A 27,853-nucleotide genomic window follows, 5' to 3' on the forward strand; every position below is an offset into this window, starting at 1 on the left:
ATTTGCTTTAGATTAAGTTCAGCATTATACACAGACTCCTAAGTCTGTTTTCCAGTAAGCAGCACAACTCATGAAACCCATCTCATTCTACATTAGCCACTCAGATTTGATATAGCTTCTATAGGGACCTTCTGGTGTCAAAGAAGGATTGAACACAACATTTAACCCTTCTCCTAGTTAGGTAACAAAGAGGGATTCTTCTTTCTCCTAAGACATTTACTGAAATGTTTATGAGAACATAATATCTCTGGAGATCTTTGCCTAACTGCTGAATTAGTTGCAGTCAGCCTGGGCACTCTGTCCGCCCTGAAATTGGTTCAATGACCATGGGTAGAAGGACACGTTCTATGTCCTTAGGCAACCGGGTTACAAAGGAGAATCTTCCTACATGAGGACCAGCCTTTCCACCCAATTAACTCATAAATGTCTTCAGAAGAACTTGTGTTTCATCATGGGCTGATGAGCATTTAGAAGAATACAAGATTAAAAGGATGTGTTCTTGGGAACGTTGTTGCATTTAACATGATGCCTTTGCGTGGCTGAGGGAGAAAAGGAGTGAATTAAGAACAGAATGCCAGTGCAGCCACAGTAACAGTTCTGCTTTACATACAAAGTAGAGAGCATTTTTTAAAATGGTGGAAAAGGTAATTTGATAATTTCTCAGGGAAAATAATTGTAACTTGGCTGCTCTGATGTCTCTAATTGACAATAACTTCCATTAAACCATAAACTAATCAATCAGGACTTCAGCAACAAGCTGTCTAGTCCCTCATGTCTCAAGGTAGGATCAATAGTCCCCATGATGTTTCCAATACTGCTTGCTCAACCTGTTTTTACTGATTTTCCAGAAAATTCAACACCCTGCCTCCATTATGCTCTCCCAGACTGTACAATAGCTGCACAGCTACAATGTCTTTCTTAGGTGAATTTAGGGGATTCTCTGGCTTCTTTCAGGTATATTGCTATTGCATTTCCAATCATAAGTATTGTGAAAAAATAGGTCTCAAGTCCTCATGCATTTCCCCTACATGCAGTGAATTAATTGAAGAACTGACTCTCTGGAGGGTATTTGGCCCCAGGAATTTGTATTGGGTGTAAGGCATGTCCTTGACTAGAGGTGGGCTGTTTTGTATAGGTCAGGCTCTATTTACATTCATGGAGCACAAGGAAACAGGATAGGATTCAGAAGTGAGCTCAGGATATGAAACAGTCCTGTTGTTTTTCTTGGAAGGGAAAGGGACAAAAGCAGCACCAGCCATGGTTAATGTGTTTGGCTAATGAACCATTTTGCAGAGTGAGACACTGACCCTTTGGTCATATAGTGTCACCAGTGAACTGTCTCTGTGTAACAGTTGTACCTGCACCCTAGACTTGGCCCATGTTAATATTTGAATCAAATGGAAAATGAGGATGTCATACAGAAAGGAAACCCCTAAATGCACTGAGTTTCTTTCCACAGTGAAGCTAATGACATTTAATTGTGGAGTGACGGTGACCCATAATGCTGTAACCTCATAACCATGGAGGCTACCCTTCAAGTGAGTGTATTTCTGCAGTAACTTCCTACTTGAAACAAGACTGATAGAGACAGAGCTCCCCCAGGAAATAAAATAGGATGACAGTTTCTTCGACACTGTTTTCAAAGCAACCCTCCCCACTAATGGACAAAGTGACCTAATACTCATGGGATGGAGATAATGAATTCTTTCTAGTGATATCTGGGTACTTTTCATTTTAGTGTTCAAACCCCAAAGAGGCTTCTCAGAGCCATGATAAAGGTTAGAGAAGATCAGCTCTGTGATAGCCAGTACCTTCCATGTGAAAAAGCAGGAGATGTGGGATTCCTGTTTGGTTCAGAGTGTAACTTTGAACAGAAGTGTCTCACTGAAGTGCTGTCACTGTTAAGATGAAATCAGCTCCTTTCTTCCACCCTGGTGAGTTTATGTACACAGATCCTGAAGGTGTCAGAACAAATCAAGCCTGACAAGATTTCTCTATCTCCGGGTTTGAAGACAAGTTTCCCATCTTCCACGTGCATGCTTGAACCACATGACTAACTACTTTTTTATGCTGGGTCCACCCTCCCTATGTTCCTTGCCCTTCCTCATGAAAAAGGTGAGCAGCCTTGTTTCAAATGAAGACAAACCATCTTCTTTTCAGGAGTGAGTTTTTACTTTGTAGTCATTGTCTCATCTAACAAAAAATTAACCAATAACATAACTGCTAGAATTAGTCTTGCCTTACAGTGTGTCTTTTAGTAATTTTCAGACAAATAAACTGAGAAATAATATGAATGGATAACATCTTGAGATCACTGACGGTATCCAGAGAAAGTCAGTGCTTTCATTACTGTTAAGGTCTAAAGAACAGAACAGACTGCTAAGAAAAGCCTGTCTTCTGTTAGCAAAGTACAGTTATTGCAGAATCTATGCTGTATCAGTTAAAAAGTGATTGTTGACCCATAAGGTTGCCAGAAAATATGAAATGCACCATCAGGATGCAAAAAGCATTGTAGTGACACATGGTGTGAAAATAGTGCCAGGAAGAACCTTCTATCCAACTCCAGGAGAAACCATCTAATGTAAAATAAGGTTTTGTTCAGACCCAGTGAAAGCAAGTATCATTGAATGAGTCAGGTATGGCTACTGGTTGTGGGTTAAGGGTACTTCTGCATCAGGTCAATAATTTCATCGTACACATGCAGATGTGCATCCAATCCCCAGATGAAATCCAGATGTGCCCATTCAGGAATCCTCTTGTGATAGATGAGCCCTTTAATTTGAGACAGTAAAATTGCCACATCCTTGGGATTTGCGAGCAAGTCTTGTCCCCCAGTCCATACTGCAGTTGGTACAACCATCTCTTCTACATTGTAGAGAGGAGGAGTAGCCTGGAAACATGAAGCAGTACAGGAATTAATGTCCAGAAAAGCACAGCAAGTTTTAAACATGTGTTTGGGGCTTTCTTCTGTCACTGTTCAAAGTAGAGGTGCCTAAACCAAACAAGAAGAAGGGGACCTTTTCTGTCTGTACTTTCGAGGATGGCCCAGTCAATAGCATAGGCAAAGGAAAAATGCCTCCTGAGTTGACAAACAGTTACTGTTGGGTCTTTGTCCTCTCCGCTAGGAATTCATAGGGCAGGAACCTGGAACAAGGTGGAAAGTGTCAGGATGCCTCTGGATAAACACCCATCTTGATCCTTTTGGAATATTGGTCAGTCCCAGAAGACACAAATAGTCTAGTTAGAAAACACAACACATGACAAGGATGTGAAGGAGCGTGGAGTGATTTCTGTAGGAGGAAAGAGGAAGTAGCTTAGGACTCCTGAGTTTTGAAAATAGAGGCCAGAGCAGGGACAGGAAACTGGCTTATACAATCACAAATGGTATGAAGAAGGAGCACAGGAAGTAATTATCCCATTACTTCTCCTAACACAGAACCTAGAATGCATCCAGTGACTTTCCAGGGGCAGGAGAATTCAAGACAAACCAAAGGAAGCTGTGTTTTATGCAAGCCATCATTAAAACATGTAACTTGTAGTAACAGGCTATTATGGAGACCTAAAGGGTAGGAGGGCCAAGGACTGGAGCAGAAACTTGAACAGAGGAGAGGTTCCTCAAGGACTACTTGAGGACAAAGGCCTTTTACCTCTGTCTGCCAGAACCTAAGGGTAGCTATTAGGTATCCAGTTGCCCTCTTCCTAATGTTGTTTCCCTAAGCTCTCAGACATTACAACTCTTTCAATCATGCTATGAGGCAAGACGACTCTTTGGTTTTAGCCACTAGATGTACTCTTCTTTTTCAAAATAATTTTCTATTTTTCCTGCTCTTACTCTCTCTTATTCCTATTGATCATTTGACTTCCAAACTAGAAAGTAGTAATATGGATGGTGGTGGCTAAATTAATCTACTTGTGTGTCTCCTACTACATCCTTACTCTTTTCCTGTGGGCTCTTCTGTTGTTCAAGGGTGATAATATTGTTTCACCAGAATATACCTGTTCATATTTTTCCATGTTCTTCTTTGAACTGCCCCAGTCATAAGCTTGGAACTTCCCTGAACGGGCCTCCTAAGAAGATAAACAAGAGAAGGCTAGTTACAAAGTCATAATTCAGGAAGTTTGTGGGTTCTTCTCCTACTGAGCTTCTGACTCCTATTTAAAGCCTCAACAGAAGTTCTTCTAAGAGCAATGGAAGAGCCAACAGTAAATTAAAGTTTCAGACAGTGCAAAGGAGTCAAATGTTTTTGTCAGAACCAAAAAAATCATTGCTCCTGCAGAAAGAGCCAGGGATGCTTTCACAGGCAACTTGTTTTAGTTTGTAAAATCACTATCAACAAGTGCCTCCAGCAAGTTTCCCTCATCGCTACTGCAATATCCTCTTCTGACAGTCATGTTTCCATCACTTAGCTCTGTGAGTGGCTCTTCCTTATGTTTTCTCTTGCCTCTCTGGTTTGAATAAAGAAGTCACCATTTCTAGTTCATCCCTTGTGCTCCTTGGCTTTGCCTATAGTGTGGGCTGTTACTACTGTGAGAGGCACCATCAATGGGATCTTAATATTGAAGGTAAGATGTCAACTCCTTTAATATTAGTAGTAATAACAATAATGACAATGAAGGCTTAGGAGTATTACTCCTGGATGTTTGTGCTTGCCAGTCTGGGCTAGATGCTGAATTAAACCTAAGTCCATTTGCAGAGGTGCCTTCACTGTGCCTTTGTAACACTTTTTCTTTAGAGGTCTAGGCCACGGTTACAAAAGCAACTTAATAAAATCTAATATTTTACCTAAATTCATGGCCAAAATTATTGTTTGATTTTGAGTAAATACCTGTGCAGATGTCACTCAAACATGCCCATGTGTTTGGTGTGTTGAAAAGTTCATTAACTCCCTAGCAAGATCAGTGTGCTCATAGCTGCTTCCTGCTCCACTGCAGAGACTGTAGTGCTGCCAGGAGAGCTGCCCTGCATGCAGCAACTGCTGTGACTGAGCCCAAACGTCATGAATCCTGAAAGCATGAGCCCAAACACAGAAAGGGAGCTTCCATCAGCACTGCTGCTGAGGATGTGCTGTAAGGGATATAATGAGTCTAATAAATAGACAGACACTGAGAGCTTTGAAAGCAAGAGATGAAAATGCAAGGGCTTTTAATAGTAGCAAAACAGCCTATGTCTTGCTCATTTTTTAACCCCAAATTGGAAATGTAACTGGTTACTTAAGGTAAGATCTGTACGGAAGTGTGGGCATCATTTATAAAATGTACTAAATGCATGGTAAGAAAAGTGATATATACATCTGCATACGCAGCTTCCAGCATACACATTTTTGCACAAATATAGAATTTAACTGTTGGCTTCAAATGTACCTGTTATCACATAGGATATTCCTTTCCTGCTGGCAAAAGAAGGATCAATGAAAAACAGTCATTTGAATTGAGATTTCAATTGCAAACCGTAGGTTGCATGTGTTTCCAAGAAGTTAGTAATGGCTTTGCAATAGGATATCAGATATAACCCCTCTATACCATTCACCCAGAAGTGAGTATTTATTTTGTCTTCCAGGAGTTTGCTAGTACCTGACTCCAGTGGACCATGTTCTGCACAGAAGTTCCAGCAGGGGTTTGTGCAATATACACATGGATTTGGTTCTGAAAGAAAATATTCAGTGAGTATCATCTTCCTCTCTCGAGATGTACATCAAAACATCTGCCACAGTAGTGTATCTATAAAATCAACAGAAATTGGAATGGCATGATTGGAGACTCCCTCAGTGTTACTCCAGATGTGGCAATGTGTCAGGTTTGGAGTAGCACTGAAAGAACAACCCCCAACCAGAACATTTTCCAGGATGACTGGTAATCTAAATGAATCTAACAGGTGGAAGAGGTAGAACAGAAAATCACCAGTTTAGACTCTGAACTAGGTGGCTTTTTTCAGAAGTTTGTAACAAATGCTGTGTGAGAGAGGATAGCTGTTGGACGGAACAGCAAAAGGAACTGCAACTGACTGAGGAAAGCACAACTATTTGAAATAAAATACGTAATAGTCCTGCAGGCATTTCTTAACAAGTTGCTCTGTGATCCTTCCTCAGAGAGCAAACTCTGAGGCATTTTTCAGAAAATGCTGAGGCAAAATTTTGATGCGTAGAAGGTTTAACCTACAGCTGTACATAGCATGAGGTGCCCAAGTATGTCTTAATCCCCAGTGTCTGCTAACCCTCCCTCAGGTACCCTGAGGTATCCTGTGCCTCTGAGTACATCTCTGATGGTCCAGGGGACCCTGTAATGTGACACTGACTGATTCACACCACAGGACAGAAGGTAAGTTTTGAGAGCAGAAGCTTAAACTGTCAGTAAAGCTGGTAGGAGTCATACATACTGTGTCAAGGTTTTTCAGATTACAGCCACCCAGACTGAAGAAGACACTTCTACAAAGCCTGGAAAAAGCTCGGTGACTGCAGACAGGGACTAGTAGCCTTTTTAGACGTGTGGTCTGGGGAAGGAATTCTCTCTTGCCAAGAAAACCCTGTGAAATACAAAGGTAACATTCATTTAAGAAAGTACAATTGTATATTGTGGTGTTGTTTTTAAAGGTGTTTGTGTCCTGTTCCTCTTCTCTAGCACTTTCAATGATTCCCACTTGCTCTTTCTTCATTTACCAGATGATGTTCCCGCAAACAAGAGAGAAATCAGGTGTTTTTCTATTGCATCAGCCTACTCAGGTATTACTTAATTTGTGTTTACATCACTTTAATGAAGAGATATGTTAAATGTTAACTCCGAGTCACATTTTAGCTCTAAGCTTGCACATCAGTTGTGGCTTTGTCTGTTGGAATCTCGGAAACCTTTGAGGATCTGCTTCTCTGTACCTCTCTGGGTGGCCCATCCCCGTTCTGCACTATTGCCCAAGATAAAAAGTTTCTCTTCATGTCCAGTCTGGACTTCCAAAGGCTTCAGTCATTAGGTAAACCTACCCACATGCAAATGAGTAGAGGTTCTAAAGCCCTACTCTTACTGTTTACCCGTTTTAAGAGCTGAACAAACAAGTATATGGTTACACAGTTAAAACCAAGATATCACATACCCTGAGCAATTTTTCAGGAAGGTACAGAAGTTTTGTTACTGGGCTTCTAGCATACTTAATAGTAGTGACAGGTGCCAATGCAAAATAGAATTTAATTTTTTGAGCCAGCTCTGGCATTGTTGAAAATGCAATGAAAGCTGTGAAAACAAAATGAAACAAACAAACAAAAAAAGGAGATAAAAGAATAATTATTTGTACATTAGACTGCTTTTAGTATTTATAAACGCTAAACCTACAAACAACCTTGTTAGTTGTTCCAGTCAATGGTTCAGCCCTATTTTCCATGTGTTACCAGCTTGTAGTTTTATTTCCTTCTTCAGAGTGAAATTTCTTTCTATATTTTGCCTTTGCAGCTTTCTTCCAAGCCCATTTAAACATAAATGCACTCTTCTGATGTGCATTCATACATTTCACGTACTGTTGGGAGGAGCACTTGCTTTTATTCCAGTCAATGCAACTTTTTTTTTTTTTTTAATGTGTCCTGTTCAAACTAGCCAACTTCTCTTTCTGTATTCTTATCTTCCTATTTTGTTTATTTTGGTCAACTGACCATCTACTATTGGGCACACATGTGTATCTTGGAAAGAAACAATTTGCATGGTCCACAATAATTTCCAGTGTAATTCTAAGCTGATAGGTTTATAGCAGCTGTGCATTTGGCCCATTATGTTTTATTGTCTTTATAATAAATTAAAAATGAAAACAGCTGAAACAGCTAACCCTGTGTTTTTCACACATACAGAGAGTTAATGAAAACCCTAGGTACATTCAGTATCTCAAATCACATTTTACTCCTGTTTTCCTGAAGCGTTGGTCTGTTGTGTGTAACTTACCAACGGTAGTACCTTGTGAATGGCCAATATAGTACAACTTTTCCTGTCCTGTTTTCTCCACAATGAAATTTATAGCTGCTGGAAGATCAAACTTTGCCATCTCATCAAAACTGCAGGCAAGAGATAGAGAGGCATGCATAAATTAAAAATCCATTTGAATTCATGTTTTTATTATAGGCTTGTCAGCAAAGAAATAATATGAACCATTCAGTGAATCATTCAGATATCTCAGGTTCTGCATTCTTCTGGCAATGGGTATGGAAGATGAGGTTCTCTGGTTTACTTTCTCCCTTGACATCAACAGGAGGACTGTAACATCAATAAGTATCAGTTTGAATTGTAATGGTCCACACAGAAGGAACGGGTGGCGATACAGTAACAGAGCTCCATCCGTGGAATCACGCATTTTATACAATTTGGTATTAAATAAAAGATCTATTTTAAAATGTTCATTAAAATAAGTGTAAAATGATTTACATTTTCTCCTTCTGTGATTTTAATGTTATTGTAATATACAGACTAGTGTTTCTAAGTAGCCTTCAAAACTGCCTCCAGACCTGAGGAGTGGTTTGGACAGGACCTGTGAAGGTTCCTCTGAGTTGCTGCTATATCTCTAGTTTGAAGAACTTTTTCTAGCAGTAATTAAAGTAAAGTAGTATCCACCATTATTAAATTTCACATGTGTGTATAGGGACACCTCAGCAAAAGTGAATGTAAAGAATGCTTTTTAAACAGTAGCACCCTGATTTACCCAGCTTAAATAAATAGGTAATTGAGATGGCCTTCAGTGGCTCAGTTTACCTGAAAGCCCAGAATTCATCTTGATCAATGGAATAATTCTGATGTTTTCTGGACCAGCGATTCCCTCTGCTATTTCCCATCCAAACGTCAAAGCCAGCATCAGCTAGTATGAAGCCCAAGCTGTTGTTGGGCAGGTTTGCGATCCAGTTACTAGCATCTCCCAATAATCCATGTTGGAGAAATACAGCAGGTTTCGAAGCTGAAAAGCAAATCAGAAATAAAACAAAAATTTATACAATTTCTTGATTTTCTGGTATTTCAGGGACTTACTGTTTCATATTCAATATTGGGATTTATTCCTGTACCAACTTAAAGGAAGACAACTAATCATAAGAACAAAACATCTCTTTGTGTAAAGAGAGAACTTCTTCTAACCTTCTGTGAAGATTTATGAAAAGATCTGCCAGACACCAGCAAAAACTAGCTTGTCTCCCTCCCATCATTGTTTGGATAGGTTTACTGCATTAGCATGAGATTCTCAACACTGATCTATAGAATGAAGGTGTGGGATTGTTTGCAGAGCTTTCCTTCACTCAAAATCTGAATCACTTACTGGTATTAACCAGGTGTAAGCAAAGCCAAAGCAAAATTAAAAGCTGGAACAGCTTTCTCAAAACACATGGATTGGACAGATTACAGCCTTTGCCTTTTTTTTTTTTTAAAAAAAAAAAACAAACCTTTTCTTCATTAACTCTTATTATGAGGCTTGTGCTTCATATTGTAGTGGATTTTTATTATAAATGGGTGTACTTGACATAAATCATGTTGATATTGCAGGCTGTTCAGTGCAGCCAAAATCTTCTGCTAAAATGTCACTTGCATATACAAGCTCAGATGGACATTGTATAAATCCAAGGTTTCTTCCAGAACATGCCCCATCTAGGCTGTTTTTGTCTTATGTTAAAGGATTGTACCTGGGTTTCCCTGATTCTGTATACCATAAGGGATTCTGTTAATTGTAATGATATAACCATCTTCTGTTGTCACTTCATACTCCTCACTGGGGTATCCTTTGTAAGTAATGAGCTCGTTCTAGAAGAGAAAGTACAAATGCATTTGCTTGCAGAAGTCCATTTCATATATTATAAGTTTCACAATAAAGAAGTGTTAGAGAGCAGATACAACAAGAGATTTAGCCAACATATATTAAGCAAGTGAATAAAGCAATATCAGACTGGATATTGTAATTCTAAAACTACAACAGATTTCCTCCATTCTTTGTGTCATATCCAGGATTTGACTGTTCAGTTAAAATACGTTATTAAAACAACTGTATTACACTACCGACATACAATCACAAGCCCTTGCATTCTGGTGACACAAGAATCACTATAACCTCATAGCAGGACTTTTTAATTCTCACAGCTGAGATGAGGAGCTGCCTGGGTGCATACTCCTGCTGCAATGCAAAGTGAAACCACTTCATTTAAACTACCTTCAGAGAAATCCAGAGAGGTTCACAACTGCTTTTTTGTGAATGGCAGGTCTGCAATGACTACCACTAAAAAATTGAATACATTATGGAAAACACAGGAACAGCCACTTGCATAGTCACAAGGGAAATGACTGCCACAGCCAATCTTAAGCTCTGAAATAAATATTATTTTTGAACTGTAACATGCAGCTTGTTTTGTTACAAAAGAGAAATTTTTTTTTATAACTTGTACTAAGACAATTACTCAATGTAATTTGTCATAAACCCCAAGATTTTAACAAGTGACTAAAAATCTAAACAAACTTGAATGCCAAGAGCTGCTTTTCTGAAAAGCTGGCCATTTCCGATGTAAGATGGTCATTCCAAAAAAGAGAAAACATAAGTCATTGGTTATTTAGAGCCTTCCTTGATGACAAAATGCTGACGTCTGAGGTATTTTTTTTTTTTCTTTTCAGATAGGGGAATAATACCAGCAATAGCAAACTGGTAACTGATACTTAAAAGGAAATAAACTCTGCAGATTTACTAAGGAAAGGTGTTTACCTTAACTTCTTTAAAACATAAGAGGTGCTCTTACACATGCAGAAAAGAAGAGAAATCAGCAGTATATAGAGTGATTAGAGAGGATGTGTTAAATAAAAGTAGCTTATCTACCTTGTTACAGTATTTCCAACACCTAGAAACACCTCTACTGTGAGACATGATTTCCTTCCCCCCGCCCAGGTCACTCTGTTGAGCAACTTACAATATTCATTAATGCTGCAGGATCCACAGCTCTCTTCATTCTCCTGAGTTCTTCTGAATAAGTAATTCCCTGAAATAAGTATGTCACAGCAAAAACCAGCCATATCTTCTTTCTGGATAAAACAGCATATTCATCTGTCAGTAGACCTGATCTTCACTTATAATCCAGACAGGTTCAGTGATTTTCTGATGAGAGAAGTGCTCCCTAATACTAAATGGAGCTAGTCTGGTACTCTCTAATTGTTAATTAAATAGAACAAAGCTGACTTTAAAAACCTCTCAGAGGGGGTTTGGCAGTAATCTAGGTTCTCTGCTAAGGCTAGGGCACTGCTCTGAATCAGGGAAAAAGTGTCAGTGAATCTAAGGAAAGGAGCAAAGCTTTTGGAGAAATGGATTTTACTCATTCTTCTGAGAAGCAAGTCATTTGCATTACTGTGCTACACATTTGTTCTGTAGATTAATCAGGAATAATTTCTGGCTAACTCTGGAGAACAATGCAATTATTGGGCAACTTGTAACTAAATCATTATCAAGATGAAGTTTTCAAAGTGGAGACAAACAAGCTGTTGGATAGTTAACTGAATAAATGAAGACAATTTAAAATAAACATATAAAAATCATATAATTAAGAACTCAAGAACCGAAATAAAGCACATATTTATAGTTGACTAGCATAATATATACAAAGATGATCAGTGGCAAAATTTACCCATTTCATAGGATGAAGATGGAGAAAGGAAGGGAAAGCTTTGCTAAATGTAATGATAGGTAGAGATTGAGTGTAGGGGCATCCAGTTTTGTTCAGGTAATGAGGAATGAAAAAAACCTGAGAGGAGCCTAGCCTGCTTATCTACACACACAGCAGCTCTACATTCTGTGAATATCTTCATACTATTAGCTCAAAGAAAATGCAGAGTGCTTGAATTACCATTCCCTCTATGCCATGCAAACCCCTGGAGACCTTGTTTAAACCTGTGTTGTCCCAGTGACAAAGCTCTAAGCTAGACTGAATTAGCTAGCAAATCTACTGCATTTGTGGTTTTCCCAATCAACAAGATTTTCCCCCAAATAATATGAGTAGCTTACCTTTTCTTATCACAGAATAATTTATATTCTAACTTTCTAATACTTCATTCTGATAGAATCTGTATCTTCAAAATATTTGGCTCCTTTTGTAGTAAAAGGAACAGACATTTTATAAACTTCTTTTTACTGATCTTCAATCTCCTTTCTCTTGCTTGAAACTCACTGTTGTCTTAATCTCGCACTTAACATTTTCCCATGCTTCTCCAGTTATTGCAGAGTTACCTAAATTCAGGCTACATGAGTCAGGCTACTCCTCTTTAGCCGAAATAAATCTTTCAAGAAATATCACTTCACCTATGTAAGTTACAAACAAAACAACATAACAAAATGTATTTGTTCTTAAATAATAAAGCAACTCCTTAAGCAGCTCCCACAAAGCCTTCACCAGTTTTGGGTCAGAGAGAAGTTAAAGCGTTACCAACCTTGTGCTAGAAATCATATGTTTGGCTGAGAAACTGCGATGACAGATGACTGGAAACTCAGTTGCTGGGTGTTTGGAAGCAGTGCTGGGTAAAGAGAGCAGCAGCACCACGGTCATGCGCTGGTTTTGTCGCCAGACACGCAGCACCTTGTCAATAAACATCTATTTATTTCCCACTCCTCATTCCTTCTGCTTTCACTTCAGCTTTTCCCTGTGTTAACAGCAGAGAGAGGCAACTCCTTTTATTCTCAAGCCTCCTGTTTTTTGTCTCCTTCACCGCCACATCTATAACAAGGCTCTTTTTAGTATCACAAATTGATGGATTTTTAAGAAGAATACCAGTCTCTGTGGAGTGGCAGTGCAGGATTAGGAATTTTTAAAACGAATATGTTAATAGGTATGCCTTATCATACCTAATGAAATTGTCAATAAACCTGCAACAATTTTCTGTTCTACTAACAACTTGCCAATTCCAGCTTTTCCTGTTATGTGGAAAGGATGGAAGTAACTTTGACTCTTTGATACTTCTATAGATGTTACTGCATCTATTTTTCTTTTATTCTTTTAATGTTGTTGTTCTGTAAGTCTACAATGTTGCAGGAGTAGTTTTGGGAGATTTTCCTTTATTAGTGATATATCACCTCTAAAATGCCACTAGAATAAAATGTGTATTATCTAAATATATAGTTATGAAGCTAGAACGCTTTTCTATATGGACCCAGGAAACATTACCATAATGGCCATTTGTCTCAGTGGTCTCAAACATACGGATTCTTGTCCAATGCTGCCAGCAGTAGCAATTAGGTAGATTTGAACAGATTGTTAGATCTTCAGGATAGTGAACTTTGTGAGGGTCTTTTTTTTTCTTTTTTTTTTTTTTTTTTGTGGAGTACAAGAATAACGCAGCCATGTTCCCTAACTGGCATCCTAGCTATTATTATAACACGAACTTTGCAGAAGTTTGATTGCAGCTTTTTTTGACCCCTCCCCTTGCATATTCTGGTACAAAGCTGGTGGAATCTGCATTATGCCTGTTCCAGCTTGATATTTTTAAACCTCGAATTTCTATTTATATCATAGTTTGTATACTTTCTCCTTGCAATACTGGATCTGGTTAGGACAAGATTTATTTAATGTATCCTCAGAAATTATTTTCTTTAATAGTTACAGATCAGAAAGAAATATGAAAGAAAGACTCAGAAGACCTACAAGAGAAATATGAAGGTTCAAGTTCAGTTTCTGGCAGGGAAGTAGGAGACGAGATTATTTTCAATGAGCTTCCAGAATGTGCTTCCAAATATTGAGTACTTGTGAGTTTGTTGTTGTTATTTTTGTTTGGTTTTTGATTGTTTGTTTGGGGCTATTTGCTTGTTTGTTTTTTAATCTTCTGTTTAATCCCTTTCATATACTTTAATATCTTCATCTGATTTCTAAGAAAAGCAGATTTCCTCCTTTTAAACTTCTAGTGTCTTTCAAAGCACAGCATGAATTCCACAAATGAACTGTTTAAATATGTACCTGCCTTCGAGTACTTCATGCTGTTCTATCTGTCTAAATATGTACTTGCCTACAAGTACTTTGTGCTAGTCTAACTCATTAAGATGTGCTATTAACTCACTCTGAACACAGCCAGCTTCATTCTATAATGTAAAGCAATAAAACAGTATTGAGTAAAAAGCAGAACATCTAAATGGCATAATACCATAAACAGCAAACTAGTGGATGAAGCCATCATTGCAGTTGTTGATAGCATGTGTTCTAGGCGAGAGTTTGAGATTAGTAGAAAGAACATGAACAAGGGTGTTAGGCTGTTTTTTTAAAAAAACAAACACACACATTCTGTTGTAAGGTGACAAGTTTCAGGGGAAATTACTCACACTATAAAGAGGTGTAGAATTCAGTGGAAATACTTAAAGGTTGAAGTGCTGCCATCAGAGATGTGGCTGCAGCTTCACAAATATGACCATATGCAAATTAACTTTGAACTAGTCAGCCTAGGTGCCCTTGTATAAATAAGTGCCTTTGTATAAATTGTTAACTACACACTCCATATATGAAATCTCACCTCCTTCCAGTACTCTTTCTGGATAATAAAACCCAGCAATTCATAGGAGATAATCCCTAGCATTTTGGCATTTTCTGCACACCCTTTGCTCTCCCCATTACGTCTGGCTTCAGGAATTAGACCTGGCTCTGACAGTGACTTAAGAATGGAAGGTATTTGCAAGCAGCTAAATATAACAGTTCTTCATGGATCAAATATGTTCTTTTGGCTGCTTCATCCATCTAGTGTATGTAGCTATCAGAAACATCTGCTATTTAGAGTATGTTGAGGAGGGCTTTTACAGGAAGATACGCTTTACTAAGAGACAGACTTGTTTTTGTGCAAGCTGCCAGCCAGGAGTCTCCAAGGGAACACACAGCAGCAAAAACAGAAGGAACCCCTCCATGCTCTCATATGACTTTAAAAATAATTCAAGACATAACAATGAAAGCAGTTGTTGAGAGTGAGCAAAACACTGACAACTAAGAACAGGATCTAACAGTGCATTCTCCATGGCATCCCTGGGACACTACCTGGTTTCTGGCAGTGTAGGTGCAATGCCTGCCCTTAGCCACCTCACCTCATGCTATTGCCTTGGCTAGAGAACTGTTGCCTCCCAGCACAGCCATGTCTGGGGGCTTCAAACATAGCCCCCCTGTCCAGCAATGGCTCATACACCTACAAACAGTGAAGGAAATCCCTCCAATGGAGTTCACACACAAAAAAAACACAAGTGCAAAAGCATAAAGCACTAGTGAGAACAAGTGCTGGTTAGGTGAGAGATTCTCCTCAACTCTGTGAGGCCTGCAGAAATATTCCTGGTGCTCATCATCAAGGCAAATGGAATGGGCTTGCCTGGAGGATTTCCAGCGACAAGGCTGAGAAGCACAGTATTCTCAAGTGACAAGTGAGGTACCTCTGAGTTGGCACTTAATTATGTAGCTTTCATGTGACAAAGGTAAAGTAAGAAATGTAAAAAGGAAGGACTCAGGAGGGACAGAGAGGGGTGCATGCCTGTCTCTTCTGCTCATACTGCTGACGCCTTGTCTGGGAATGTCAGGCAGCGCTGCCCTCCTGTCCAAGCTTCTTAGAGCCTCAGTCACTTTTAGAGGAGCACCTCAGCCCTGGCCTCTCTGTTGACTTATCCAGAGGAAACACAACTTCTGAAAACAGGAATCATTTCCACAGTACTTTTTGGCTGATGGTGAAGTTTGTGAATTGTATGCAAAACAGGATTTCTTCATCTCTGAGAGTGGGTGAAGATGAAGTGTCTCTTGCAATTCATCAGCTTTGCATAACCATTCAAATTGTTTTTCCCCACAATCCACACGTAATTCTTTTTATCCTTCTGCTAATTTTGTAGTAATGTATACAGCAATAACTCATCACTCCCATATGAATCAACTGTAATTAGGAAAAAAAGGGAATTCACACATCTGCATACACATGCCTGGAAAGCTGAATTAAGTACAGTTCATGGCTCTTGCACTTGTTGCTAAATGAGAGTCTTGGGAGTGTGAACTCAAATCCTCTGGCAGAAGAACTAGAACCTGTACGAGCACTAAGCAGGTGTTACACTCAGGGTGCACCGGTCAGTGCTAGTCAACATGCACCAGTCAGTTCTGGTGAATGTGTGCCATTAAGCACTGGTAAGCATGCACTAATGAACGAGGCTGGGCTGGGTCACACAATTTGCTCTGGTTGGCATTCACAGGAGCTGCTCAGCTAATTTTAAGAATGGGTTAGATGGTCTGTGGGCAGAGTGGCTTGGGTTTTTCTTAAAGCTAAGAATTAAAGTAACGGGTTTACCCTGGGACAGAAGGGGAATACTGGGGGACTAGAGGTGGCATCGCAAAACCTTCGTCCTCTGTTCAAACTGGAGTTTTTACATACCCATAGCTGGGTTGGGCTGGGGTGGAGTTGGCTGCAGCCCAGAGTGGGCAGTGAGCTGAGGTCAGGGCTGAGCCCTGAGGTGGCTGGCAGCTGGGACTACTGGCTCTCTCTTCCATGAACACCTTTCTCCTTGCCTGTTTTCTACTGAAAAATGGTCTTCAAATATGAATTCCATCACTAATTATCTCTGTCTTGGCTTGCTGAATTTTTTCATGCATAAAAAACAACTTCCCACTAACTTCTGCTATGTCAAAAGCTTGCATAATCATAGTTCTGTCTTTCCAATTGTAAAGCACTTCTTTTTTTCCTCTTTCCTTTACACACAGTAAGAATTTATTTTGAAACAGTGAAGGTATAGCTAACTTGTAGATCTGCTCCTTTTTCTTTAAAAAGCAAAGATACAGTTACCGATACAAATTGCTGGTCTGCTCTGAGCATCAACATTAATTTTCCCACATAAAATAAAATAATAAAAAAAAAAAAAAAATAATTACAAAATGAAGATTACTACTTTGCACTTAGAATATATTTTTTACCTTCTGTAAGGAAAATGGAACACAATAAAAGTGTTTTAACCTTAGCTATAGAAATGCACTTAAAATAGCAAAGCTGTATGTCAGTCTGTGTTTTCAATTAAAGTTTTCCCTTACAAAGACAAAATTTGTCTGCTGACCCCAAAGTGAGACTTTTAAAAACCAAATGAAGAGTCTACACATTCTGCTATACTTATGTCAACAATATTTCATTCTCTTGATACGTGAAGGAAGTTTACTTCTAAAACGTTAGTGCCCACACATAGTTTCACAACACTCCACAGAAAAAAGACAGATGAAACTTTCAAGCTCTGCTCTATTTGGTGGTTGCACTGGACTTTCAAAGTTTCCATTAAATAAGGGAATATTCTTTCATCAAGTGAAGTAATACCAGATAACGGCATAATTCTTGCCATCACAAAGGAAATTAATGTCTTTTGCATGACCGGGGTGTTCTCTTTGCTTTGGAAGCGTTTTGCAAAGTGGCTTGATGCAGGAAGATCCCTTCACAGAGTGAACTTCTGTTTTTTTCGCTCCCCTGGAGTAGGTAGCAGTGGTCATCTGAAAACTGGTGAATGCCCACAGTCTGTGTAGGACTATGACATGTCTCTCAGCAGGAATGTCTTACGTCTCCATGCTCTTTGCTAGTGGGGCTGCCAGTCTGTAGAAAAGGAGCTCCAATGCTTAGAGGAAAAACAGGTCTGAAAAGCTGGTAATTCGTATTCTACTTTAGAAAGCCAACAGGAAAACTGGTCACATATTCAGTGCCCAAGAAGTTGTGGTACAGTGATGCCCAGGCTGATTCTGATCTGAGCTGGTGGCATCCCTATAGAGTAACCTACAGAGGTGCCAGTTCATATCTGGCTCCAGCAGAACCATCTTTTTGGGTTCATAGTCCTCGAACTTGTGTGGGTCTGTACCCCTGGCACTGCACCTGCACCTCAGCTGGCACATCTGAGCTGGCACCCCCCTGCTGCCTCCCCTGGCACCACTGCGGCACTGCTCAGCCAACTTGCTCTGCTCTTGTATCCACAGTCTCAGTTGGGTCATTCACATGTCTTCAAATAACTGATATCTGGGCTTAACAAGTAGGACACTGAGCAACTTACACTGCTGAGAGATTCTGCCCAAGTCATTTTGACCTCCAGGGCTTTTGTTTTCCTCTTGTTGTCCAGTTGGCACCTCCGGCTATGAGGATTTTGTGCAGACTGTCCCTAATACTTGTCTGAACAGTCTCTAAAGGATATTTTAGTTCAAGCTGTGTTCCTGTTAATCTGAATGAATACTCGGACAAGTACATGAAAAACATGGCTGAAATCCTTAGTTTGATGCCCTAAGGCAGGGATGTCAAACTCATTTTCACCAGGGGCCTTGTGGTTGCCTTCAAAGGGCTGAATATGATTTTAGGAATGTATAAATGTAACTATATCTACATTCCTATGGTCCTAGAATTACATTTGGCCCTTTGAAGGCAACTACAAGGCTGATGTGGCCCCCAGTGAAAAGAAGTTTAACGCCCCTGCCCTAAGGGATGTCAGATTTTTTCGTATGAGCCATAAAGACAGATATGTCCTTCTTGCAAGTTGTATTGACAGAGACTTAAGAAAATGGACTACTGGAGATAAAGAAGTCAGTGATGAGTTTTTGCTCTGAAAACCAGAAATGATTATCTGGGAAAAAAAAAAAAAAGATTTAGCAGATTTTTAACAGGCAGGTTGGAGCTAGCAATGCTTTCAAAATTTCCATTCAATTCTATTACAATTCTTCTGTGTTTAAAAGAACGTTCCATGAGCACTTGATGTAGCAATACTGTTTTCCTGTTGGTTTGTACCTTACAGTTGATTGCAAGCTCCAGTTAAATATTTCCAGTGACTGGGGTATCTCTCTTGCTCTTCTGCTTCCTCTTCTATTTTCCTAGTAATCTTGCAGTCTTACTGGTCAGGACAGTTTTAGTCTGTTTCTTGTACTTGGTCATCTTTTTAACGAAAAACATGAAGCCTTAATTATTTTGTAGACACTATGCTGCTATCAGTGAAAACTGACCAGATGGCTCAAAATTTTCCAGGGAACATACAGACAGACACATGGACAGCATAATCTCCTGAGTATTGTTCCCTTAGGAAGGCAGCTTAATCATCCTCCCTTGAGCCTTTGAATAAAATCCCTGTATGGTTTTGGATTTCTCTTGTCTTCGTGTCTTGAAAAGAGATTGTATCATTGTAAAACAAAATTATTTTTTATAGTAGTATGATTTTCAAATTATATAGACAAGTACATATACTTTGGAAGATAGTATTTCGCATATTATTCTTCTGATATTATAGACCCTCTGATGCCACAGACTCTCCCTTAGCCTTATGGGCAACATATGCATGGTGCATATAATGTGTGCCTGCCTTTTAAATTGCATGAGAAAGCGTTTGTTTTCCACAGAAGGCACCAGCTGAGGAAGCACCCTGTGCCACTGCTTTCTGCACAACTGTGCATGGTTCAGTTTCAACAAGGAAGGAATTGAAACTAGACCTGTTTGGAGAAAGCCTCTTAAGGCTCACCTGAAAATGGACAGGAGGTCTCCCTGTCTCCAAGGTTTTTGGCACATACATGGAAAAATACATTACCATTTTGTGTAGCATGAATTCTCACTTGGAATGTTCGACACCTTGGAGATTCTTCTGGGTTGTCCAGAAGTGAACAATGTCACCATGTCATGTCCTTGTCACACCTTATGTCCTAGTGAGGGGCATTGAGGAGGACCATTGTGATGATCTGTGAAAGGAGTCAGCCTTCCCACTGCAGGACTTCCTAGCTCAGCAGATCTCCCACCTGATGCCTTCCCCACACGTGATGACTTTCCCACGTGCGATGCCTTCCTCACACTGTTTGCTGCCACCAGCACCAGGGAGGGGGAGCAGCATCAAGGGCAGGTCAACTCTGAGGTAGCTTCTGTGACCACTGGTCTGTAATTTTCATTTGGGACTCCAGAGAATTACAGCCTTGGAGTTTATTTATTTAAAATTAAAAATCAAAGCCAGAGCTAGATAATTGCTCACTGCAAACCAACTTTTCTATGTGGTACACCAGCTGTAAACTACTAGTGGGTGAAATAATAAATACAGGGTGTATATGCATACAGGGTGTGCACATGCAGCCCTCTACTCACAATGGCTATTTTCCCCTTGTTTTCGCCTTAGATGATAACTCACCTCAGAGGGAATTTTGGGGAGATTTTTTTTTCAGAATCACAGAATCTCAGCCACTAATCTGTCTGTCTTTTTTTTTTTTTTTTTTAATATATCTTTGGCCACTGCTCCCTGTGAGACATTGAATAAATAAAAGGTGTGTAGCAAGATAAGGGGCTACTTCACGTGCCAGTAATCAATCCCTGGATCCATCAACAAAAAGCAATCAAGCATGGGATTTAGTGCCATTTGAGATGTCCTTGGGCATCCTGCCTGCCTCTGGGGTTTGTCCTAGGCTTTGTGTACATTTATTTTGGTTGAACCAGTTTCTTGCTGCATCACGTCTGGAGGGTGTGAAGTGTTTTATCTTTATCTGTTAAAGATTGCTTTATTTACAAAAATATTAGTAAATAATGAAGACTGGATTTGCAGGTACCCTCCACTTGGTTTATGCAAAGCAGCAGCCAGATTTTCAGATGTAGAAGCAGCCTTCCATCTGTGATGACTGATGGGCACAAGCTGGTTAAACTTGTGAACATCTGTTGTTTGCAAAATGTTCACTTTTGGTAGATGAATATTATAGAAAAAAAAAATGAATGAGAAGTGGGAGGTAATTTAAAAGAGGAATGCTAAACAATTGTCTCTTTCACAAGCAATGCACACTAGCCAGTTCTCTGCATACAAAACCATGAATGAGCTCTCCAGAATCACTAGGAACTCCCAGTTTTCAGTATTTTTCTCAATGACTGAGGAATCTCTCTGAATGGGAGCTGAGTGTCTGATATTCTCACATGACTCCAGAAGCAGCAAGTTGAATGGAAATGCCAACCAACCTTTCAATAAAATATTAATAACACCATTATAATTTAAATTATGGCTTTTCATAGCTACTGCAAGCATGATAAGTGTTAGTATGAGCATATAGGATTTTATATTATCCTTGGACTTCAGAATACTTGATAATTGTTTTTGTAGTTTTTTATCCAGTTCTTTGATGTTGTGCAAGTTGGAGTGGTGGTGAGTTTTGTTTGTTTGTTTGTTTGTTTTCCCCTTTACTGATATATTTGAGTTTGGTATTAACTCTGGTGGTGAAGCTACTTGATGTCCAGACTTTTCTAATCAAGGCATGTTGCCTTACATGCAACAGGTCATTGTGCTTGCACAGATCTGTACAACACATGGAGTGTGTATGTAACTGAAAAGCCTATACTGTAGAGGTTCACTCTGTTAGTGTGCTAATCCCAGATGGTTTGCTGCCTTTGAAACATGAAATGCACTATGTGTCAGCTACCCAGAATGTACACACGCATTTCTATCTGGGAAATCATAGTCTAGAAATAGTGTAACTGCACCTAATTGGAGACAATAATCCTGATATTTCCTGTCAAAGCAATGTGGTTTTACCAGAGTGACACAGAATGAAACAGCAGGTTCTTAGTATGCAATGCACACTTGTCTTGTTTATTAGTAACAGATAGAAGAGGTCATTTAGGATGAACCTGGTTTCCTAAAAACAATAGTAGCATGAAGAGGTGTGGTATCTCCCATATGAGCTGAGGAAAAGCTGGTTAGCTGCAATCGTAGTGCTACAAGAATGTGCCATTCCCATACACGCCCTGGTGTGCCATGTCTCTAAGTCCCATCCAGTGATCTCCATCCGCACTGTCTGGTGGTGCACTTTGTCCTGCTGTTCCTCCCATTAAACCAGAAAGCTATGCTGCAAGAAGCAGCATATTGCACAATGTGTTCAAAATATCTCAGCTGATAGAAAAGCTATACAGGTTAATTATTTATCATATATCCACGTTTGCTTATGTTTGCTATATGTTTGCTTCTATCAGTCTGTCTTCTGGTCTTTAAAGGGCTAGGAATCACTCCTATATAACAGATGTGACAATTTCAGTTCCAAATTCAGCCATATGTTGATATACTTCTGCTCAGGGTGAGCAAAACAAATATTCATTTACCCTCTCTTTGTTCATGAGGTGAGGCCAGCTCCTAACCTAGTTGGTCTCCTGGCCCTTTTCCGCTCTTCCGTACTTCAGGCTTCTTAGCAGTCCTGTCAATGTCCTCTACTCCTGCTGGTTTCTTACATGTCCCTTGGCCCTCATGTTTTCTCTTTCATTTCAGTATCTTGTAATGTTTTCTTACCTACCTGTCCTTTTTAATCTCTTCAGTCTTTCACAAATTCCTCCTATTTCTCATCTTTCCTGTGTGCTTTTTTCTATTCTGCCTTCATGATTCTCATACATATTTTCTTGCCTCACAGCCATTTCTCTTTAGCCACCATATGCCTTTACATCATGTCAAGTGCTCAGTCATATCAATACCCCAAGTGAAATCTTAATGCTTCTATTCATGGAATTTCTTCTACTAAATCAGATTACTCATCTGAAGAAGTAACACTTTTCAATGTCATACCACTGGTTTCTTTCTTTGGACTATACAGCAGTTCCCATGGCCTTTTTTAGTTTCTGGAGAGGATAAGAAGATATGGGGAAAAGGTACATTTGAGAAACTACGATAATTTTAAAATAGAATCACTAATTTACCTTTGGACTTCAGCCCTGGTCCTTCAATGAACAGCCCTCACCAATTCCATTTTTCTAGTAGTGGCAACTTGAAATTACACCTACTTCAGAATTACATTTATGTCAGCTGAAGCTACCCCTTTTCTTTCCTTTGCATTCCAGTGTAATCTAGTCTAGTCCTCTCCATCTACTCTATTCCCTGACCAATTTATCCTCCCGAAACTCAATATATTCTTTCTTATAGAGGAAACTATAATGCAAATTTTTGTCCTAGGTATTTTTCTGGATATCTGGCATGTATAGCAGATGTGATTTCTGAGATCTTGCCCACAAAACTATTTCCTCACTGTCTTTCATACTCATCTATTTGTGAGTGATTAACTCAAGGCAGAGTAAATGTATAGACTTGTGAACTCACTGGTCTGTTAAAGTTTCTCATGACTATTTTGAATAAATTAGATTTTGAACATGATTAGATAGATCAAATGTAATTTAAACCACAGTATAATAAAACAGAAATTCTACTTGGCTTCAGTGCAACAACTTCTTAACAGCTATCCTGTGCAGGTATTGAGATGTATACAAACCTACTCAGCTTCATAAGAAAACTTTTCAAAGATGTCAGACTTTTTCCTAAAGGGACAGAACAAAGGCTAAACATTATTAATAAAAATATCTTTCATCTCAGTAACTACAGCATTAAAAAAACATTGAGACTGTCAAAAGAAATGACTTTTTTCAGAAATACGATTTATCTTCTAGTTTCTAATTACTGTTACATGAAAACTCTGTAAAACTTGATTACAAATTATTAATGATTTTCTACTTGTGAGTAGCTTTGATTGCATCCCATTCAACTTGTAATTTTCACTGCCATTGCATGAGACACACACCCTTTTTTAGCAAGAAAAACAAAACATTTGAATGCCAGTAATATGGGAGTTAGTGTCGTATAAAATGGGTCTAAGCCATTACCTAGGCTGATTTTTCTTACACTTTTTTGTTTTACCAACTTGGCTGCTTGTGGGGAAATAATTCCAATGAGTACTTTTGTCAATAAAACTATTGAGTAATAAAACTAAGCTTTTGCTTGGTAGCTCCACTCAGACCTGGGTGGCTCTATGAGCACCTCACAGGTTTCAGCCACATGAGTGGAAGCCACAGAAAATGCAAGGGTGGGCAGGCAGCTGGAGCTGAACTCTGGGTATTGCTCTGCTGTCATTTACTCTAAGCAAGTACAAGAAAGGAGAGAGTCTGTTCAGAATGGCATGCAGAGCACTGTTTCAGGCCAGAACCAGCACAGTAGCTCCAAAAACATTTTGATGGTAATACCAGTTCTGTATGGTTCATTTTCCTTTGCCTTGTCTGGTAGTTTGCTTTGCATGATCTGTCACTGTAGCTTTTCTAAAAACAGAGTGTCCACTATTGATGGAGTAACTCATACATGTGGTGCTATTTGAGGAAAGAGCTATGCTATAATTAATGGGTTTGGGGCATTTTTAATTGCAACTGCAGGACACAAAGCAAAAAATATTTTTCTATGTTGTGCCAGCTTTTTCATGGCTTAAAGTGGTATGTAAATGGAAAACAGTGTCACACAGTAAAAGCTACATTATGGATCATATCAGGACACAAAAACTAGCGATGATTTGTATTTATAGCTATCTGATAAATACATTAGCAGAGGGATTACGTTGTGCTTTCATTTTGAATTTTGATTTAGAAGGAATCAGATTGAATGGGGTAATGTTTGTGACTGTGATTAATAGTTGGCAGTGAAGAAATCATAAAACAAGTTAGCATGGGGTTGATAAAATAATTATAGCATAAATGAGATAGTTTAGTACTGGATAAGAGCCAGGAGAAGTAAAGACAACAGCAGAGCCTTCTCCATTTCCAAACCAGTCAGAAGGAATTTGTTTGCAATTTCCTTCTTATGGCACTTCCACGTGAGAGATGTTGACAGTAAGATTGTCATATTTTTACACTGTGACGAAATGCAATCCCAATGTGAAACACATAACATGTCTATTTCTGGAGAAGACACTTTGTTTTCTGTTTATGCAGCTGATGATTTCTTTTGGGCATGCAGACTCTCCCATGAGAAACAGATGCTGAGAGGGAATAATAATTAATCTGAGAGGAATAAGATGGAGCTAATTGTCATGATTGACCCTGGGTTTTTAAGAGGAAGTTGCAGCTAGAACCATAATTCCCATCCCAAGCCCTTCCCCTTGAAAACCTTGTAGATCAAGCTTCCCTGCCATGCTGCTACAAATGTATGTGCACACAGAAGAGCTTCAGGTTGCCTGGCAAATCTGACTTTGCCCATCAGATTTGGGAGCATTGAGGGGATCCAAGCGTTGTAATACACCTGCACCTTCACTGGATGATTCAGTCTTCCTGAGCACATGAAATATGGACGTAGCTCTGCAATGTGACATGAAATGGGATGTGGCCCCTTCATCTCATCAGGTTTGGAGGCAGGCTTGCTCACAATTTGGGGACTATCTCCTCAATATACACAACTGTGAAAGAGGTACCCAAGAGCCCCAACAAAGCTTTCCCACCTTGCAATGGAGAAACATAGTGCTACTGTATCAAATTCAACAGTAATGTCACTATACCAAATTCTCCCTGAGAATTCACCTTGAGTGTGGCTGAGAGAGTAACCAATGTAGAAGAGCTGCCTCAGCTCCATTTTGTGTGCAGTAAAACTCTTCTTCTGTACTTCTCTTTTCTTGTGCTATTAAAGGAAATAATACAGCCTAGTACAAAACATTACTGAAAAAAACCAAACTTGAATTTTGTGGTTTAATTTGCAGCACATCAGCAGGTATCAAGAGGTGAGGTTTGCCCAAAAACAACAGAAAAAACTCAACAAGTTACTTCAGACTTTCAAATAGTGTCCTTTCACCAGGCTTGTCACCTGAGGCTGCCACATTCTTTCCTTCTAGGCACAATTTGGTAGGTGTTACCTCCCTCTGGAGTGTTTAAAGCCTCACCCCAAGCAGCAGCTGCAAGTGTGGCTCTGCAGGGAGGGCAGGTGCAGTGGGTGATGCAGCAGCTGGGAGCATGTGGCAGCAGGGAGCCAGGGGCTGGAAAGTGAGTACCAAACCCAGCACCTCTTACAAAGGAGTTTTGGAGAGGGAGGTAGTGGAAAAAGTTAGGGCAGGGAGAAACTGTGCAAATATTTCACAGTATGTATGCTTTTTTTATTTAACTTTTTTTAGCATGGATTGATTGGGATGATATTTCTTTTTAAATAACTCTTATGAATGAGGCCAGGTCTGGGGTGGAAAAGGTTGGGAGGAAGGAGAGGCTGGGCAGAAGGAAAAAATGAGAGTGAGATGGGGATTAATGTTAAGATACTCTTCACAACTTCTTCCTGTGCCATATGAAGTGCCCTTTAGTTAGGTACAGGCTGGGGTGGGGAGCAGCTGCCAGGAAACATTATGCTTCCTTTATTTTTTTCTTGTTCTTTTTAATTTCTTTTCCTGTCTGAAATTTGATTCCCTCTTTAGTCTGTGATCCAAAGACCTGGGTCAGAAAATCAGATTCCTGATATTTTGCATAGAGCCTCAAAATAGGATTCAATAAGGTCACATGCTGAGTGAATAGCTTCCTAGAATTAGTTTCCTAAAGGTTCCTAATCATTTACTAAGATACAACCTACATGCAGTCATTTTACCAGTGTTGTGCAGCTGACATACAGTGGCTGGAAAGCCAGATTCCTACTTTTGCCCACACCATGTCAAGCAGATAAAGTAGCTGACAGCTATGAGGAATCCCAGGTAGGTTTGGGACCTGGTTTCTGGTTCCTGTAACTTCCTACACAGCACAAAATGAAGGAGTCCAGCCAAAACAAAACCTGCATTTCTAGCCCAGCACATGGGAGAATCTCCTGAATGGGACAGGAAAAGGTGCAGGACTGAGGAGTGGTAGGATTACAGTTGTGTGAGCACGCAGTGCTTGTAATTGAGTGGAAGCAGATCCTCTCCTCCATGTGGCTATGACTCAATATTGAATCAGGAGCGGCCCACACCACTGACGCCAATATCAATATTTGCTGCTGCAAGTGTTGCAGGTACGAGCTAGGCATTTCTGATTTTGAGTACTGACACTGCAGCAACTGAATGTTTTTCTCTCCAAGTATACATTAGTTTCCTAACACTGCTGTTGTATGGGTAAAACATTCATATCCGCATTTTGAACAGGGAGCAGTGCTCTGAGAAAGCAAGGCCAGGAGCTAGGGAGTTTGGAGGGTGACTCTCTAAGTGTCTAGTGTGAGATGGGAGCACTGTGGTAGGGCAGGTAACATCCCTGCCCTTGGGGCTGTGCAACAGCTACTCCTGCTAGTAGGCACTGGAGCCAGAGAATAATTGTAACTAAAGCCTGCACTGAAATCTATAAAACTTATAATGGAGTAATTGTTTGCAACATACTAATTCCCTAGGCTTTGATGGTGGCTGTCAAGTGGCATTGTAGAGTGTTTCCACTGCACATGTACACGCAAAGCAGGCAAATTTTTCCTCATGCAGGGAAATCTTCTGAGCCAACTTTGAAGAAAACAATTTCTACCAGGATTATCTCACAGAGCTTCACCTTAAACTTGTATTTATTATGGATGTATTTCTCTTTTCTTTTCTTGAATCCATAGGAGTTTATGGCTGTATCATGAATTAACTCTAATGCAGGAAAAATTATACAGTAGTGTTTATGTGGTGCTGCGTGGACTTACAGCTCAGGCAGCTGAAATTCATGTATCATTGCATTGCACAGTTAATAGTGTCTAGGTTCTCCCTCTTTTTATTTTCCTGCAACTACCCTGTACATGTGAGAGATTTCATATACAGGCCCACCAACAGCTCTCTACAGTGTCTCTAGTGCTTTCCATATCCCCTGGGATGCCTCTCACAGCTAGATGTAGGGAGAAGAGCCAACACAGAAGTACACACTTGAGTAAATAATCTCTGGGCTCTCTGCAAATCATATGACACCCCCTGAGGCTGAACATTTCCTTTGCTCTGGGATTTTAAAGAAAGCCCAAGGATGCATCTCTTTAAGCACCTAAGCTGTCTCTGAAAGGGGTGCTTTTATCTCCCATCCCCTTCATTTTGTAGCTGTCTATTCCTTCCATGAATTTATTTGGCTCATTACCCCAGAAGATAGCCACCTGCTTTCTTTTTCCTAATTATTTTTCCTCTGAGCTAACAAGCTCTGTCAGCTGGTTGAGCTGGCATATAGCACCAGGAGTGGGATGAGTGGTGAGGAG

At 39.7% G+C, this 27,853-nt stretch overlaps 1 protein-coding gene across 1 annotated transcript; it reads right to left on the reverse strand.

Moving 5' to 3' along the window:
• Positions 1-2,169: 2,169 nt before the first annotated feature.
• LOC136104360 (lipase member M-like) lies at positions 2,170-12,601 on the reverse strand. Its single transcript, XM_065843271.2, has 10 exons — positions 12,400-12,601; positions 10,893-11,004; positions 9,627-9,744; positions 8,713-8,911; positions 7,912-8,021; positions 7,079-7,215; positions 6,374-6,520; positions 5,572-5,643; positions 3,997-4,068; positions 2,170-2,890 (listed from the first exon to the last, which is right to left on the reverse strand). Exons 1-10 carry the CDS (start codon positions 12,558-12,560, stop codon positions 2,657-2,659), a joined length of 1,362 nt encoding a protein of 453 aa, XP_065699343.1. The 5' UTR covers positions 12,561-12,601; the 3' UTR covers positions 2,170-2,656.
• Between the last annotated feature and the right edge of the window lie 15,252 nt (positions 12,602-27,853).

This window comes from Patagioenas fasciata, chromosome 8 (assembly GCF_037038585.1).
Source record: "Patagioenas fasciata isolate bPatFas1 chromosome 8, bPatFas1.hap1, whole genome shotgun sequence".
Classification (NCBI taxonomy): Eukaryota; Metazoa; Chordata; class Aves; order Columbiformes; family Columbidae; genus Patagioenas; species Patagioenas fasciata.